The following is a 17,500-nucleotide window of genomic DNA, read 5'->3' on the forward strand; positions in this document are numbered from 1 at the left end:
CACGCCCAAAATGTTGACATGGAGATTCATAATACTGTAACCAAACGTCACTTTACGTATTGTAAGTTTAAAAAAATAAATAACTAGACATTGTCTCTTCGCCTAGCTGGATCTGGCCAGAGAATTTCATCAACATCGCAGGCAATGTTGTCATTAGCAAGACACCTTGGAAAGAAATGTCTTGAATGACGAATCCATACTTGCATTGCTGGTACCTCCATCTGGTCACAGGCCTCCTCCATGGCTTGGATGAGGGGTACCTCAGCCTGGAGACGGAGATCATATACCTTCCACCGCCATGCCGAGAAAAACTATTCTATAGGGTTGAGGAATGTAGAGTATGGTGGAAGATATAGGACTGTGAAATGTGGATGTTGCTGAAACCAGTTCTGAACCAGAGCAGAGTGGTGGAAAGACACATTGTCCCAGACAACAATGTATTGCATATGATCGATTTGATTTGCTGCTGTTATGTTGTGCAATTGGTCCAAGAATGTAAGTATGAGTGCTGTGTTGTAAGGGCCCATATGGGCATGGCGGTGCAGGACCCCATTCTGTGTAATAGCTGCACAGATTGTTATATTACCCCCACGTTGCCCTGGGACATTGACTATAGCCCTGTGGCCAATGATGTTTCTTCCCCTCCTTCGTGTTCTCGTCAGGTTGAACCCAGCCTCATCTACGTAAATGAACTCATGCTGAATCTCCTCTCCATCCATTCGTAAAACTCTGAAAAACAGTGTCAGGCAAAATTGTGTAGTTCAGTGTAGATCTAGTATACATATTACAGTACAGTAAAAGATTATGAGACAGTATGCAAGATCACACTGCTAAAGTGAATACATACAGTGCCTTGCGAAAGTATTCGACCCCCTTGAACTTTGCGACCTTTTGCCACATTTCAGGCTTCAAACATAAAAATATAAAACTGTATTTTTTTTTTTTTTTTGTGAAGAATCAACAACAAGTGGGACACAATCATGAAGTGGAACGACATTTATTGGATATTTCAAACTTTTGTAACAAATCAAAAACTGAAAAATTGGGCGTGCAAAATTATTCAGCCCCTTTACTTTCAGGGCAGCAAACTCTCTCCAGAAGTTCAGTGAGGATCTCTGAATGATCCAATGTTGACCTAAATGACTAATGATGATAAATACAATCCACCTGTGTGTAATCAAGTCTCCGTATAAATGCACCTGCACTGTGATAGTCTCAGAGGTCCGTTAAAAGCGCAGAGAGCATCATGAAGAACAAGGAACACACCAGGCAGGTCCGAGATACTGTTGTGAAGAAGTTTAAATCCGGATTTGGATACAAAAAGATTTCCCAAGCTTTAAACATCCCAAGGAGCACTGTGCAAGCGATAATATTGAAATGGAAGGAGTATCAGACCACTGCAAATCTACCAAGACCTGGCCATCCCTCTAAACTTTCAGCTCATACAAGGAGAAGACTGATCAGAGATGCAGCCAAGAGGCCCATGATCACTCTGGATGAACTGCAGAGATCTACAGCTGAGGTGGGAGACTCTGTCCATAGGACAACAATCAGTCGTATATTGCACAAATCTGGCCTTTATGGAAGAGTGGCAAGAAGAAAGCCATTTCTTAAAGATATCCATAAAAAGTGTTGTTTAAAGTTTGCCACAAGCCACCTGGGAGACACACCAAACATGTGGAAGAAGGTGCTCTGGTCAGATGAAACCAAAATTGAACTTTTTGGCAACAATGCAAAACGTTATGTTTGGCGTAAAAGCAACACAGCTGGACACACCATCCCCACTGTTAAACATGGTGGTGGCAGCATCATGGTTTGGGCCTGCTTTTCTTCAGCAGGGACAGGGAAGATGGTTAAAATTGATGGGAAGATGGATGGAGCCAAATACAGGACCATTCTGGAAGAAAACCTGATGGAGTCTGCAAAAGACCTGAGACTGGGACGGAGATTTGTCTTCCAACAAGACATAAAGCAAAATCTACAATGGAATGGTTCAAAAATAAACATATCCAGGTGTTAGAATGGCCAAGTCAAAGTCCAGACCTGAATCCAATCGAGAATCTGTGGAAAGAACTGAAAACTGCTGTTCACAAATGCTCTCCATCCAACCTCACTGAGCTCGAGCTGTTTTGCAAGGAGGAATGCGAAAAAATGTCAGTGTCTCGATGTGCAAAACTGATAGAGACATACCCCAAGCGACTTACAGCTGTAATCGCAGCAAAAGGTGGCGCTACAAAGTATTAACTTAAGGGGGCTGAATAATTTTGCACGCCCAATTTTTCAGTTTTTGATTTGTTAAAAAAGTTTGAAATATCCAATAAATGTCGTTCCACTTCATGATTGTGTCCCACTTGTTGTTGATTCTTCACAAAAAAATACAGTTTTATATCTTTATGTTTGAAGCCTGAAATGTGGCAAAAGGTCGCAAAGTTCAAGGGGGCCGAATACTTTCGCAAGGCACTGTACCTCTGCATAATCATGCCGCAGTCGTTTCACCCTTTCGGAATTGCGCTCGAAAGGCACTCGATAAATTTGCTTCATTTGAATATGTTTTTTTTTTAGGATGCGTGGCAGTGTTGATGTTGAGACCTGATGGATATCGTTGAAAATGGCGTGGTTATTGACAATGTTAGCTTGGAGCTGCTTGAGTGTTATAGCATTGTTGGCCAAAACCATGTTTACTATCTCCCTCTCTTGCTGTTCTGTGAACATAGGAGGCCTTCCCCCTTGTCGTCCCTGACCCTCAATCCTATGTAGAAAAAAAACAGTATACAATAGTACAGTAATTTCACAGGAAAAGGTAACAGCAGTGCTGATAGTGCATAGAATACAGTACTGTAAGCAGTTACTGAAACCGTGCAGATGTTTTTGATATGATGATGTTTTTACAATACCTATTTTCCAGTCTAAATGTTCTCATCACACTTGCCACTGTATATCGGCTTAGATTTGGCTGCACTCGCAGTCCAGCCTCCCTCAGACCGTGGTTGACAACGTGGTCAACCAGTGTTGTGCGGATCTCATTTGTCAGATTCGGTCCTCTTTGAGCACCTTCTTGTCTTCCTCTTCCTCCCCTTCCTCCTCCTCCTCTTCATCCTCCTCCTTCTCCTCGTCCTCGTGCTCCTCGTCCTCCTCATTCTTCTCCTCGTCCTCCTCATTCTTCTCCTCGTCGTCCTCCTCCTCATCCTCCTCGTCTTACTCTTTCTCTGACTCTTTCCATTGTGCTTGAAGACCGATGAACTCACCTGCTGCTTTTTATAGTGCTAGTGTATACAGCTGATTGGTGTGTCTACAATTAAGCAAACGAGTGTTTGCACACCTGATGACTGTGTTGAACCAATTGGTTGGACGGTGTGGTAATTTGACAGTCAGTGCTTTGGTATTGCAAGGACGTGACTTCATGATAGATTTTTGTGTGTAATGTATGTTAAGTGTGTTTAGTGTTTTGCAACAAGTGTGAGGTTAACAATGTGCTTATAGTTGTGCAAATATGGGCTGATGTTTTGCTTCTTGAGTATAAGGTTTTGCTAATAGTGTACTACTTTTAATTTTAGTGTGTAAGCAATCCAAAAACAATGTCTCCTGCAGTGTATACGGCACTGAACCTGAGAAACTCAGAAGATTATCTTCACCTCAATCTGCTACAAATGCGGAAGTTGGGTAGCTCGTATCGTTGATTGGTTTGGAGCTATTCCTTTGGCTTAGCTCAATTTCAAAAGTGCAGCCAAAGTATTTGAAAGCAAACTGATACTATTTGAACCCAGGTGTGCGCTCCAGCTGTGTGCGTCAGAGCGGTGTGGTGCTGAGAGTCAGTGAGTGGGATCAGAGTGCCTCTAAACGGGTCTCTTTGAAGGCTGTTGTCTGCCTGGGCTGTGATGTGTCTGTCAGACCTCTTCCCTTCCCTGCCTCATCCGCCCTTCCGATGTGCTGTGCTCCTCTCCCTCTCTGATGTGCCTCACAAAGACACTGACATTCACACGGCAGCCTAATCTCCCCTCCACCTCTCCTCCTCTTCTCTCCTCTCCTTCACTTCAAAGAGCATGAGAACTCTCCACATCAATAATGTAGGCTGTTTCTATCTGACACCTCAACCAGATTGTGGATTTGAGCATGTCCCCTTGTCTCCTTGTGCACCCCTTCATACCCCTCCCCCACAGTCCCTGTCTGTCCACTGCTGCCACCAACCCCCCCCATTCCCTCTGGTGCCTCACTATGCCCCCCCCCCCCCCCCCCCCCCCCCCCCTAGAGCAAGAGACATGTGTGCCATCCCACCCCATCTGTCTTCAAATGTACCCCCTCCCCTCTGCTCCCTCAGCCCAACCTGTATCTTCCCTCTGCTCAGCTCTATGCCCTCATAGGGGAGGAGACACCTTGTGTGTAACTGGATCAGCTTCATCTGCTCTTGCCCTTGTGTGTGTGTGTGTGTGTGTGCTCGACAGGCAGACAAGCAAAGTCCCCTGGATTAGCCCTGTCTGTCACCTCTAATGGTCTGGGGCCATGTTGATAGGGGTACCTATAGGGCTGCCTGCCTGACTTAATGGAGGGACTTATAGTCAGCCAACCAAGTCCATGTATGTATGCCAGGGAAGTTGTTGCTATGCTGAATCAACATGATCTAGGGCTTCAAATATGTCTTAACCTCCCCTATTCTATTTCCTGTCTCATTTACCAACAAGTTGTTCTAATGTGGCAGCAGCATCATTGTCTAGCCTTACCTCTTCTTTACCAGCCTCTTGCATGTGCTGTCTCTCTTGCTCTGTGTGTTTGATGTGATATCATTATATCTCACTGGAGAGATGGGGTTCAGTGAGAGACGAGGCTAGGAGCTGGTGTGTGTAGCCCCTGTTATTTGGCCAAGGTTACCCCTCGCTAGATCGATCCCACTGTTCTCCTCTGTCCTCTGGGGTGAATACTAAAGCTTTGGTGCTTTAAGGGGAGCTCAATCAGATGACAGATCGGGTTTCAAATTGCTTTTGTTCCTTGGTTGAGGTTATTTCAGAAGAAACAGCCTCTGATTGTAGATACATTATGTGTGTGTGTGTGTGTGTGTGTGTGTGTGTGTGTGTGTGTGTAGCTACATCGCTCAATGAGATCTTGTTCTCTATAACAGTTGAATAGATTGAGAAAAAACCTTTTTGTCCCATTTTGTGGTATAGTGATTTTGTCCTCAGGTGCTGTATGGCCTGAGAGGGACAGGAGAAAGTTATCCTGACCCTGTCACAGAGACCCTGGCTGTCACACAGATTGGAGTATATTACCAATCCCATTACCACAGTAGTGGAACGTCTGTCAGGGCCAAGAGGTGAGACAGCTAAACATTGATGTCCCAAATAACAACCTATTTCCTATATAGTGCACTACTTCTGACCACTCCAGAGCCCTCTGGGCCCTGGTCTAAAGTAGTGCACTATATAGAGAATAGGGTGTCATCTGGGACAGAGTCTGAGATAGAGCAGAAGGAAAGTCAGGCTAAAGTCACTGAGACAGTTCAACTGTAATGTGTCGTATTATGGGTCGTATTAACACCCAGTCAAATCACTCTGAGCTCGAGGCACATTCATAGTAAACGCAGTGTTTCCGATTCTGCACCAAGTGTATCTCTCTCTCTCTCTCGCGCTCTCTCTCGCGCTCTATCTCACTCCCCCCCCCCCCCCTCTCTCTCTCTCTCTGTCTGTTTTATCAACCATTAGAGAGCTATAGTGGTCTTTACTATGTGCTCACGCTCAGTAAATTGTCTCTAATGGTGCAGAAGAGTGGATTGACTGAAGAGGATTACTTACCAGTCAGTAGGCCTGGCTTGCTGTGCTAACTGTGTTGTGTGTAGACTGCTGGATCGTATCTGGTTGGGTTTGACCACAGAGCCAGTGTTAGTGGTGGTGGTGGTGTTCGTAGTGTTAATGGTAGTGGTGGTGGTAGTGTTAATGGTAGTGGTAATGTTGGTGGTCATGTTGGTGGGGGTAGTGTTAGTGTGGTAGTGTTAGTGGTGGTGTTGGGGATGCTGGTGGTGGTGGTGTCGGTGGTAGTGGTTGTGTTGGTGGTAGTGTTGGTGGTGGAGTTGGTGGTGGTAGTGTTAGTGGTGGTGGTAGTGGTAATGTTGGTGGTCATGTTGGTGGGGGTAGTGTTAGTGTGGTAGTGTTAGTGGTGGTGTTGGGGATGCTGGTGGTGGTAGTGTCGGTGGTAGTGGTTGTGTTGGTGGTAGTGTTGGTGGTGGAGTTGGTGGTGGTGGTGGTAGTGTTAGTGGTAGTGTTAGTGGTGGTGTTAGTGGTGGTAGTGTTAGTGTTAGTGTTAGTGTTAATGGTAGTGGTGGTGGTGGTAGTGGTAGTGGTAGTGTTAGTGGTGGTAGTGTAAGTGTTAATGGTAGTGGTGGTAGTGGTAGGGGTGGTGTTAGTGTTGTTGGTGGTAGTGGTGGTAGGTGTAGTGGTAGTAGTGATATTGGTGGTGGTGGTAATGTTAGTGGTGGTATTGTTAGTGGTCGTGGGGGTGGTAGTGTTAGTAGTAGTGGTGATGGTGGTGGTGGTGGTAGTGTTAGTGTTAATGGTGGTGGTAGTGGTGGTCGTACTGATAGTGTTAGTGTTAATGGTAGTAGTGGTAGTGGTAGTGGTAGTGTTAGTAGTAGTGGTGGTGGTGGTGTTAGTGGTGGTAGTGTTAGTGTTAATGGTAGTGGTGGTGCTGGTAGTGGTAGTGGTGGTAGTGTTAGTAGTAGTGGTGGTGGTGGTGTTAGTGGTGTTAGTGTTAATGGTAGTGGTGGTGGTAGTGGTAGTGTTAGTGTTGGTGTTAATGGTGGTGGTAGTGGTGGTCGTATTGTTGGTGTTAGTGTTAATGGTAGTGGTTGTAGTGGTGGTGGTGGTAGTGGTGGTTGTAGTGGTAGGGGTGGTGTTAGTGGTGGTGGTCGTGGGGGTGGTTGCGGTGTAGTGGTAGTGTTGGTAGTGGCGGTGTTGGTGGTAATGTTAGTGGTGGTTGTGGTGGTTGTGGTGGTAGTGGTGGTGGTGGTGGTAGTGTTGGTAGTGGCGGTGTTGGTGGTGGTGGTAGTGGTGGTGTTGATAGTGTTAGTGGCGGTGGTGGGGTAGTTGTAGTGTTGGTGGTAGTGGTGGTGGTATTGGTAGTGGTGGTGGTAGTGCTAGGTAGTGGTAGTTGTAGTGTTGGTGGTGGTGGTAGTGTTTGTGGTGGTGTTAGTGGTGGTGGTAGTGGTAGTGGTGGTGGTAGTTGTAGTGGTAGTGGTGGTAGTGGTAGTGGTGGTGGTAGTGGTAGTGTTAGTAGTAGTGGTGGAGGGTGGTGGTAGTGTTAGTGTTAATGGTAGTGGTGGTGGTGGTAGTGTTAGTAGTAGTGGTGGTGGTGGTGGTAGTGTTAGTGTTAATGGTAGTGGTGGTGGTAGTGGTAGTGTTGGTGTTAATGGTAGTGGTGGTAGTGGTGCTGGTAGTGGTAGGGGTGGTGTTAGTGTTGGTGGTGGTAGTGGGGGTGGTTGTGGTGTAGTGGTGGTGGTGGTGGTAGTGTTGGTGGTGGTAGTGTTGGTGGTGGAGTTGTTGGTGGTAGTGGTAGTGTTGGTGGTAGTGGTAGTGTTAGTGTTGGTTGTGGTGGTGGTAGTGGTGGTGGTGTTGGTGGTTGTGGTGGTAGTGTTGGTAGTGGTGGTGTTGATAGTGGTAGTATTAGTGGTTGTGGTGGTGTTAGTGGTGGTGGTAGTATTAGTGGTAGTGTTGGTGGTAGTATTAGTGGTTGTGGTGGTGGTTGTGTTGGTGTTGGTGGTAGTGTTAGGGGTTGTGGTGGTGGTAGTGGTGGTGGTGGTGGTAGTGTTGGTGGTGGTAGTGTTGATAGTGCTAGTGGTAGTGGTAGTGGTAGTGTTCGTGGTAGTTGTAGTGTTGATGGTAGTGGTGGTGGTGGTGTTGTTAGTGTTAGTGGTAGTGTTAGTGGTAGTGTTGGTGGTGGTTTTGCTAATGGTAGTGGTGGTGGTCATGGTGGTGGTGTTAGTGGTGGTGTTGGGGATGCTGGTGGTGGTAGTGTCGGTGGTAGTGGTTGTGTTGGTGGTAGTGTTGGTGGTGGAGTTGGTGGTGGTGGTGGTAGTGTTAGTGGTAGTGTTAGTGGTGGTGTTAGTGGTGGTAGTGTTAGTGTTAGTGTTAGTGTTAATGGTAGTGGTGGTGGTGGTAGTGGTAGTGGTAGTGTTAGTGGTGGTAGTGTAAGTGTTAATGGTAGTGGTGGTAGTGGTAGGGGTGGTGTTAGTGTTGTTGGTGGTAGTGGTGGTAGGTGTAGTGGTAGTAGTGATATTGGTGGTGGTGGTAATGTTAGTGGTGGTATTGTTAGTGGTCGTGGGGGTGGTAGTGTTAGTAGTAGTGGTGATGGTGGTGGTGGTGGTAGTGTTAGTGTTAATGGTGGTGGTAGTGGTGGTCGTACTGATAGTGTTAGTGTTAATGGTAGTAGTGGTAGTGGTAGTGGTAGTGTTAGTAGTAGTGGTGGTGGTGGTGTTAGTGGTGGTAGTGTTAGTGTTAATGGTAGTGGTGGTGCTGGTAGTGGTAGTGGTGGTAGTGTTAGTAGTAGTGGTGGTGGTGGTGTTAGTGGTGTTAGTGTTAATGGTAGTGGTGGTGGTAGTGGTAGTGTTAGTGTTGGTGTTAATGGTGGTGGTAGTGGTGGTCGTATTGTTGGTGTTAGTGTTAATGGTAGTGGTTGTAGTGGTGGTGGTGGTAGTGGTGGTTGTAGTGGTAGGGGTGGTGTTAGTGGTGGTGGTCGTGGGGGTGGTTGCGGTGTAGTGGTAGTGTTGGTAGTGGCGGTGTTGGTGGTAATGTTAGTGGTGGTTGTGGTGGTTGTGGTGGTAGTGGTGGTGGTGGTGGTAGTGTTGGTAGTGGCGGTGTTGGTGGTGGTGGTAGTGGTGGTGTTGATAGTGTTAGTGGCGGTGGTGGGGTAGTTGTAGTGTTGGTGGTAGTGGTGGTGGTATTGGTAGTGGTGGTGGTAGTGCTAGGTAGTGGTAGTTGTAGTGTTGGTGGTGGTGGTAGTGTTTGTGGTGGTGTTAGTGGTGGTGGTAGTGGTAGTGGTGGTGGTAGTTGTAGTGGTAGTGGTGGTAGTGGTAGTGGTGGTGGTAGTGGTAGTGTTAGTAGTAGTGGTGGAGGGTGGTGGTAGTGTTAGTGTTAATGGTAGTGGTGGTGGTGGTAGTGTTAGTAGTAGTGGTGGTGGTGGTGGTAGTGTTAGTGTTAATGGTAGTGGTGGTGGTAGTGGTAGTGTTGGTGTTAATGGTAGTGGTGGTAGTGGTGCTGGTAGTGGTAGGGGTGGTGTTAGTGTTGGTGGTGGTAGTGGGGGTGGTTGTGGTGTAGTGGTGGTGGTGGTGGTAGTGTTGGTGGTGGTAGTGTTGGTGGTGGAGTTGTTGGTGGTAGTGGTAGTGTTGGTGGTAGTGGTAGTGTTAGTGTTGGTTGTGGTGGTGGTAGTGGTGGTGGTGTTGGTGGTTGTGGTGGTAGTGTTGGTAGTGGTGGTGTTGATAGTGGTAGTATTAGTGGTTGTGGTGGTGTTAGTGGTGGTGGTAGTATTAGTGGTAGTGTTGGTGGTAGTATTAGTGGTTGTGGTGGTGGTTGTGTTGGTGTTGGTGGTAGTGTTAGGGGTTGTGGTGGTGGTAGTGGTGGTGGTGGTGGTAGTGTTGGTGGTGGTAGTGTTGATAGTGCTAGTGGTAGTGGTAGTGGTAGTGTTCGTGGTAGTTGTAGTGTTGATGGTAGTGGTGGTGGTGGTGTTGTTAGTGTTAGTGGTAGTGTTAGTGGTAGTGTTGGTGGTGGTTTTGCTAATGGTAGTGGTGGTGGTCATGGTGGTGGTGTTAGTGGTAGTGTTAGTGATTGTGTTGGTAGTGGTGGATGTGGCGTTATCGTTAGCGGTGGTGTTAGTGGTGGTGGTGGTGTTAGTGATAGTGGTAGTGTTGGTGGTGGTAGTGGTGGTGGTGGTGGTAGTGCTAGTGGTAGTGTTGGTGGTGGTAGTGGTGGGGGTGGTGGTGTTGGTGGTGGTGGTAGTGATAGTGGTAGTGTTGGTGGTGGTAGTGGTGGTTTTGGTAGTGGTAGTAGTAGTGGCAGTAGTAGTGGTAGTAGTAGTGGTAGTAGTAGTGGTAGTAGTAGTGGTAGTGGTAGTAGTGGTGGTAGTAGTGGTGGTAGTAGTAGTGGTAGTAGTGGTAGTAGTAGTAGTAGTAGTAGTGGCAGTAGTAGTGGTGGTAGTAGTGGTAGTAGTGGTAGTAGTAGTGGTAGTGGTGGTAGTAGTAGTAGTGGTAGTAGTGGTGGTAGTAGTGGTAGTAGTAGTGGTGGTAGTAGTGGTAGTAGTAGTAGTAGTGGTAGTAGTAGTGGTGGTAGTAATGGTAGTAGTAGTGGTAGTAGTGGTAGTAGTAGTAGTAGTGGTGGTAGTAGTGGTGGTAGTAGTAGTGGTAGTGGTAGTAGTAGTGGTAGTAGTAGTGGTAGTAGTATTGGTAGTAGTAGTGGTAGTAGTAGTGGTAGTAGTAGTAGTGGTAGTAGTAGTGGTAGTAGTAGTGGTAGTAGTAGTGGTAGTAGTAGTAGTAGTGGTAGTAGTAGTGGTAGTAGTGGTGGTAGTAGTAGTGGTAGTAGTAGTGGTAGTAGTAGTGGTAGTAGTAGTGGTAGTAGTAGTGGTAGTAGTGGTAGTAGTAGTAGTAGTGGTAGTAGTAGTGGTGGTAGTAGTGGTGGTAGTGGTGGTAGTAGTAGTAGTAGTAGTGGTAGTAGTAGTGGTAGTAGTAGTGGTAGTAGTAGTGGTAGTAGTAGTGGTAGTAGTGGTAGTAGTAGTAGTAGTGGTAGTAGTAGTGGTGGTAGTAGTGGTGGTAGTAGTGGTGGTAGTAGTGGTGGTAGTAGTGGTAGTGGTAGTAGTAGTGGTAGTAGTAGTGGTAGTAGTAGTGGTAGTAGTAGTGCTAGTAGTAGTAGTGCTAGTAGTAGTAGTGGTAGTAGTAGTGGTAGTAGTAGTGGTAGTAGTAGTGGTGGTAGTAGTGGTAGTAGTAGTGGTAGTAGTAGTAGTAGTGGTAGTAGTAGTGGTAGTAGTGGTGGTAGTAGTGGTAGTAGTAGTGGTAGTAGTAGTGGTAGTAGTAGTAGTGGTGGTAGTAGTGGTAGTAGTAGTGGTAGTAGTAGTAGTGGTGGTAGTAGTGGTAGTAGTAGTGGTAGTAGTAGTGGTAGTAGTAGTGGTAGTAGTAGTAGTAGTGGTAGTAGTAGTGGTAGTAGTGGTGGTAGTAGTGGTAGTACTAGTGGTAGTAGTAGTGGTGGTAGTAGTAGTGGTAGTAGTAGTGGTAGTAGTAGTGGTAGTAGTAGTGGTAGTAGTAGTAGTAGTAGTAGTGGTAGTGTTAATGTATAACTTTTCTTTACTTTGATCTCTTACTTTCCTTTTAGTCCCTTCATTTACTGTGACAGTGTGTAATATCTACATTCTACACACTAGAACCAGAAAGACAAAGTCTCTGGCTACAGAAACATTAGTGGTAGTAGTGGTAAGGCTGTGTCCCCTTTCAGCCCTGGTCAAAATGAATGGGGTGCCATTTGGGACGCAGGCTAGTGTTAGTGTTTGGTAGGGATGCCCCCTGCTTCTCCTCTGAAGCCAGTCAGACAGTCAGTCAGACAGTCCTGAGTGGCAGGCTGTGGCTGCCTGAGTTGATTTCCGTCCTGAAGGCTGTGTGTTACCAGAACAAACACAGCACTACACACACACACCGAGCCGCACCTTACAGCGCTGCCTGACAGTGACAAGAGATCAGAGGGGAAATCAACCAACACACCCAGACTGGCCAGCAGAGGACAGAGAGAGATAGATAGAGGGAGAAAGAAAGAAAGAAAGAAAGAAAGAAAGAAAGAAAGAAAGAAAGAAAGAAAGAAAGAAAGAAAGAAAGAAAGAAAGAAAGAAAGAAAGAAAGAGCAGGACTTAGGTAGGGAGTGGAATTGTGTGTGTGTATCAGCCCAAAATGAATGAAAGGTTGGCATAGTTCATTTGTGATGTATTAGCATGTTGGTGTTGCTGTGGAGATGTGTCATGTTTCCGTGGCAATGATAACGCTGCCGTGGCCGGTGTCATGGTGTGGGTGGCCACGGTGAGCGATGCTGTGTGTGTGGCTGTAATTAAGGTAGTGAGTGTTTCCCTACAGGGCTGAGGGGGTGACGGAGAGGGGACAGCTAATTTTACTCTGTGCCTCAGGGAGGCGGCTGGACCGGGGGGTGGGGATCACTCTTTGTGTGTGACTGCGGTCAGGGGTTTGGCACACACACACACACACACACACACACACACACACACACAATCCAATCCTCATCCCTGTCTCTCCATGTCATGGTACACTGCTGCCCTCTGCTGGGGTTGACTGTAAATACATGAGCACATTGACTAGGCTGTATGTTTTGGCTCATCCCCCCTCTGACACTGTGGTTGGGACTAGAGTATATGCAGCTTGTGTTTCAGCCTATGCCTTCTATCCCAAGTCCCAACCCTACACTTCAAATACCCCCTATCTCTCTCTCCTCTCTCTCTCTCTCTCTCTCTCTCTCTCTCTCTCTTTCTCTCCCTAACCAAACACCCACCCACCCACCTTTCTCTATCTCTCTCTCATGCTCTAACACTCACTCACTCCCCACCCACCCATCTCTCTCTCTCTCTCTCTCTCTCTCTCTCTCTCTCTCTCTCTCTCTCTCTCTCTCTCCCCTCTCTCTCTCTCTCTCTCTCTCTCTCTCTCTCTCTCCCTAACCAAACACCCACCCACCCACCTATCTCTATCTCTCTCTCATGCTCTAACACTCACTCACTCCCCACCCACCCATCTCTCTCTCTCTCTCTCTCTCTCTCTCTCTCTCTCTCTCCCTAACCAACCACCCACCCACCTCTCTCTCTCCCTCTCATGCTCATGCGAGACTTTGAGATCAAGGTTGTTTTTCTACTTACCCAGAGTCAGACAAACTTATGGATCCCATGTGTATGTCTCTGCATGCAGTTTGGAGATGATTGAAGTTAGAACATTGTTAGTTTAGTGTAATTGTTGAGAGAGTCCCGGTACAGTAGCCAGCTCCTCTCACAAACAGGGAAATAGACCTTCTAATGACTCTAAAGCTGGGTGGTTGGTCATTGTCTTTCAAAGCTATACACATTAATCAATATTTTATACATTTGTTAGTTTTACTAATATTTTAACAATATTCTAACTTCATTCGTCTCCAAACTGCACACAGAGACATACAAGTGGCATCAATGAGTTTGTCTGACTCTGGGTAAGTAGAAAAACAAACAAAATCTTGAAATCTTAACCCAGTCTGTGTGAGTGAGGTGTGTTTTTGCTCCTCTGAGTGTGTACACCTCGCCAATGTATGTGTGTTTGTGTGTGTGTGTGTGTGTGTTTGTGTGTGTGTGTGTTTGTTTGATTCAGTGTCTCTGCTTGACACCCAAGGTCAACAAAAGGCTTTTCTCTAGCACACACACACACACACACACACACACAATTATCTCAGCACAACACTGACCTTCACTTCTTGGATGTGATCTTGGTGTAAACACACTGTAGGATAATAAGGGTTAGCAGGTTACCATGTCTGTGACTGTGTGACTAATTGACCACATTTACATACACACCAATATCCCATCATTATTCGGGATACTCAAGTGTTCTGCTTTTGAGTTGACGTATATAAACATCATATCCTGTTTACAATAACCCGAAAAAGCTTGTATCCCAGTTATGAAAAACCTGGAGAATTGAACCTTTATTTAACTAGGCAAGTAGGTTAAGAACATATTCTTATTTACAGTGACGGCCTACCACGGCCAAACCCTAACCCAAATTACGCTGGGCCAAATGTGCGTCGCCCAATGGGACTCCCAATCACAGCCGGTTGTGATTATGCCCGGAATCAAACCAGGGTATGCAGTGATGCCTCTAGCACTGAGATGCAGTGCCTTAGACCACTGTGCCACTTGGGAGCCAAGACAGGGTACTGTGACGTGTAGACATCCAATTTACTATTGTTTCTGTGGTCTGTGCTCAGTTTCACATATCATGGGTGTTGTGGGATGATGTTTTCATAATTCTTACATTTGGTAGGCCGTGTCAACTATAGTTTGACACGAGCAGCTTCTCTTTTGCCATAACTTGTTACTCCAGAAGACTAAATGAAGTGGTGCTGACCAGAATAATGTCCTACATTGATAGAAGGAATGCATTAGTAATCTAGTTAACACCGGTAAAGTTGTCTGTTTCATTTAGGGACTGGGGAGAAAACGGAATAACTCCAAAACAGTGAAAAGATTGGTCCTGTGCAAAATGTCCAAATGTCATCAGTTTGACCTGTTTTAAGGAAATGAAAAGCTGAGAAAATGACAAAACACATTTCTGATAAGACTTCAGTTCATCTTGAGTGCATACTGTATGTGGTCGAAACAGCAAGAGATCATTTTTCTCCACTCCTGTTCCAGAGACATATTATGTGTAATTTCTCTGAAAGAAATGCATAATTCTGCAGGAGATAATATTTTTTATTTTGCATAGAAATTTGAAGGGGGTGGCCAGCAGAGATAGGTGAGATGGGCTGAGGGAAGCTGAGGGTTGGGATGTGGAATTGGAGACAAGTGGGAGTGGAGTTGTTGGGCGGGGGGGGGGGGGGGGGTAGAATGGCAGTCACAGATCAAATTCAAAACAATGAAGTCAAAATAAAACATAACAAAAAGTAGATTTGAATGACACTGAAGGCCAGAGTATGTAACAGTTAATTCCGGGTTGCCTGAGGCTGATGCCGTGCAGGTGTTTGTACACATGCAATATACACACACTCCCAAATGCACCTATGTGCACATACACGGACACACACATGTAAATAGTGCCATATATGCACTCAACATATTCAGTTGGCCTCGCTGTTATGATTTTTGTTGTCCATGATGTCTTTTGTTTTCTGCGTAGTTGTTTTCTGCTTTCCTTTGCTTTTCTATTTGTTCTCTTTTGTTCATTTTGTTGAGGGGGGGGGGGGGGGGGGTCTTAGGGGTGGGGAATGGAGTGATTGTACTTATTTATACATTTTCTCTCAGGGTGGGTGGTAGTGGGGGGGGGGGTCTTGGATGTTTGAGGGGCAGCTCTTGGGGAACTGTGCGGTGAGGGTCGTGGATGTTTGAGGGGCAGCTCTTGGGGAACTGTGCGGTGAGGGTCTTGGATGTTTGAGGGGCAGCTCTTGGGGAACTGTGCGGTGAGGGTCTTGGATGTTTGAGGGGCAGATCTTGGAGGGCTGGTGGGAGATCTGTCAACATGCCCTTGAGCACGGCGTTGACCCTGGTTGTTTCTGTGTGTCACTCTGGATGGAGGCTGTTAGATGACTCATGTGATGTAGTTGTTGAGCGGCTTCACTGCAAGTATATTGTATGTTTTAAATATTCAGTTAAAAAATAGATTTTAAAAATGTAATTATATTATGCTGCATATGAGAGGTTATAGACCTACAGTCAGTGTTCGTATTTCAGTTACTATACCATTTAACCCATATGAGGAATGAGGAATATTCTGTTTATTCATAGATACAGGGATACTCATGAGCAGGATATCAAAGATGCATGTAAACAGCTTATCACGAATACGACCTTAAGTGGGATATAACCTACTACCCGGATACTGTGCGCATGTAAATGTGGTCATTGTTTAGGACTTTAGTGATTCAGAGGTTCCTCTTTGGTCATAGAAATGAAACGTTTTCTCTGTGAGACGATCTCATCTTTTCCTTTCTCTGTGGCCCAACTTTGTTGTTGAAATATGAATGTGTTGATATGGACACTGCGTGTGTTTGTCTGATGCATTTCTTCTCCCTCTCTTATTCTTTCTCCTTCTGTCTCCCTCCTTCTTTCAGGTCCTAGGCACCCCCTGTGAGGATACCTGGCCAGGGGTCCACTCTCTGCCCCACTTCAAACCAGGTGAAGAACACATACACCAACACACACACACCCTAGGTCCAACAGTCAGAATCAGACGTTGACTCCAGTTCTACTTTGTAAACCTAGGAGGCATGCCTCTGTAGTTCACACAGCTCAGGCAGGCCTGTGGGCCAGCCGTACCATCGCGGTGCCATCCCTGTGCCAGACTAGAGCTACTGCTGCTGCCCTCTGGGAGCTCATTAGAGACAGACTGGACGGTGCTCGCAGATTAGTGTTGGCATGCTGGAACACACAGAGAGATAGAGGGGGAATTAGAGGAGTGACAGAGAGAGGAGGATGGAGGGAGAAGAAGAGGGACAGAGAGAGCAGGGGTACCATGATGTGAGTGGTGTGTCTAGCTGTATCTCCTGTGACCAATTACAGAGGAACTGGGGTGTGAAACACACACACACACAAACACATACACCTAATCTCATGTCCTGTGGCCATGGCTGTGGTTGGCCATAGTTCTATGTTGTCCTGCTGCCGTGGGCAGCTATGTGAGCAACACACACTGTTCTGTCCTGCTGCTCCTCTCATCCAGACAGGCCTGGCTTCAGTGTACCAGATCAGTGTATGATCTCTGCATGACAATAGGTACACACACAATACACCATTTTATTATCAGCAATTGAGGCAGTTGCCTGATCAAATGTCCAATGCAAGACCACCTCCCTCTCTTAATAAGTGTCTCTCCAAACTGCCTGTTTCCTCTGTAAGGCGAACAATCTTTTGACTGAATCCCGGGATAGAGAGAACCTTTTATTTTCTTATTTGTGCTCTAAATGGATGCTCAATGTCACAATGATCTAATCTTAACAGCCGTTTTAACCCTCTCATTGTCACCATCACTCAACCACAAACTGATCATTAGCACGTAACAGATGGAGCTGTGAAAATGATTTATCAGAAGTTAACACTCTGGGTGTAGTTATATCTTCCCACCACCAGAGGACAGTGTTGAAATTAACACTCTGGGTGTAGTTATATCTTCCCACCACCAGAGGACAGTGTTGAAATTAACACTCTGGGTGTTGTTATATCTTTCCACCACCAGAGGACAGTGTTGAAATTATCACTCTGGGTGTAGTTATATCTTCCCACCACCAGAGGACAGTGTTGTCTCACTCTATCCCTCTGAATATATCCTACCTCTCTGACCATGTTTTAGTCTTCCTCCTGAACTGTAATCAGTTTCCAGACATTAAATCAAACACAGAGGTGGTATCAGCACGTTGATATGATTCTTTACATTCTCAGCGTTACTTTCAATAATTCACAGCCATGTTTACAGCCCTGGTTTATTTTCACTCTGGTGTTCGCAGCACAACCGTTTAGGTTTGAAACGTAGACAGCCATGACACTTAGCCTGACCTTGGCCCAGGGCCTTGGTGCTTTACGATGGGCTGGAGGATATTTAGTATAACCACAGTACATCAGACACTCGAGAAAGACAGAAGTAATCTGGATATCAAAACAACTCTCCCTCATATATGTCTAATCCCTGACTCTGGAACAGTCTTACCATCTCTCTATCCTCCCCACTCAATAACTCCTTACCTCAAACTGTAGATATTCCGTGTCTCTCTGCCCCTCTGTCTAGTAGTGGAACAGTGGCTACTCTCTCTCTCCC

The 17,500-nt window shown here is 46.1% G+C and overlaps 1 protein-coding gene across 2 annotated transcripts in view; it reads left to right on the top strand.

Moving 5' to 3' along the window:
* The window catches only part of LOC110503753 (cyclin-dependent kinase 14), a 233,248-nt gene that overhangs the window by 133,169 nt on the left and 82,579 nt on the right, over positions 1–17,500 (top strand). For both annotated transcript variants that reach the window (XM_036970578.1, XM_036970579.1), the window contains one exon: positions 15,804–15,867. In XM_036970578.1, coding sequence (XP_036826473.1) covers positions 15,804–15,867 — 64 coding nt within the window. The remainder of the gene's footprint in view (positions 1–15,803; positions 15,868–17,500) is intronic.

This window comes from Oncorhynchus mykiss, chromosome 3 (assembly GCF_013265735.2).
Source record: "Oncorhynchus mykiss isolate Arlee chromosome 3, USDA_OmykA_1.1, whole genome shotgun sequence".
Taxonomy (NCBI): Eukaryota; Metazoa; Chordata; class Actinopteri; order Salmoniformes; family Salmonidae; genus Oncorhynchus; species Oncorhynchus mykiss.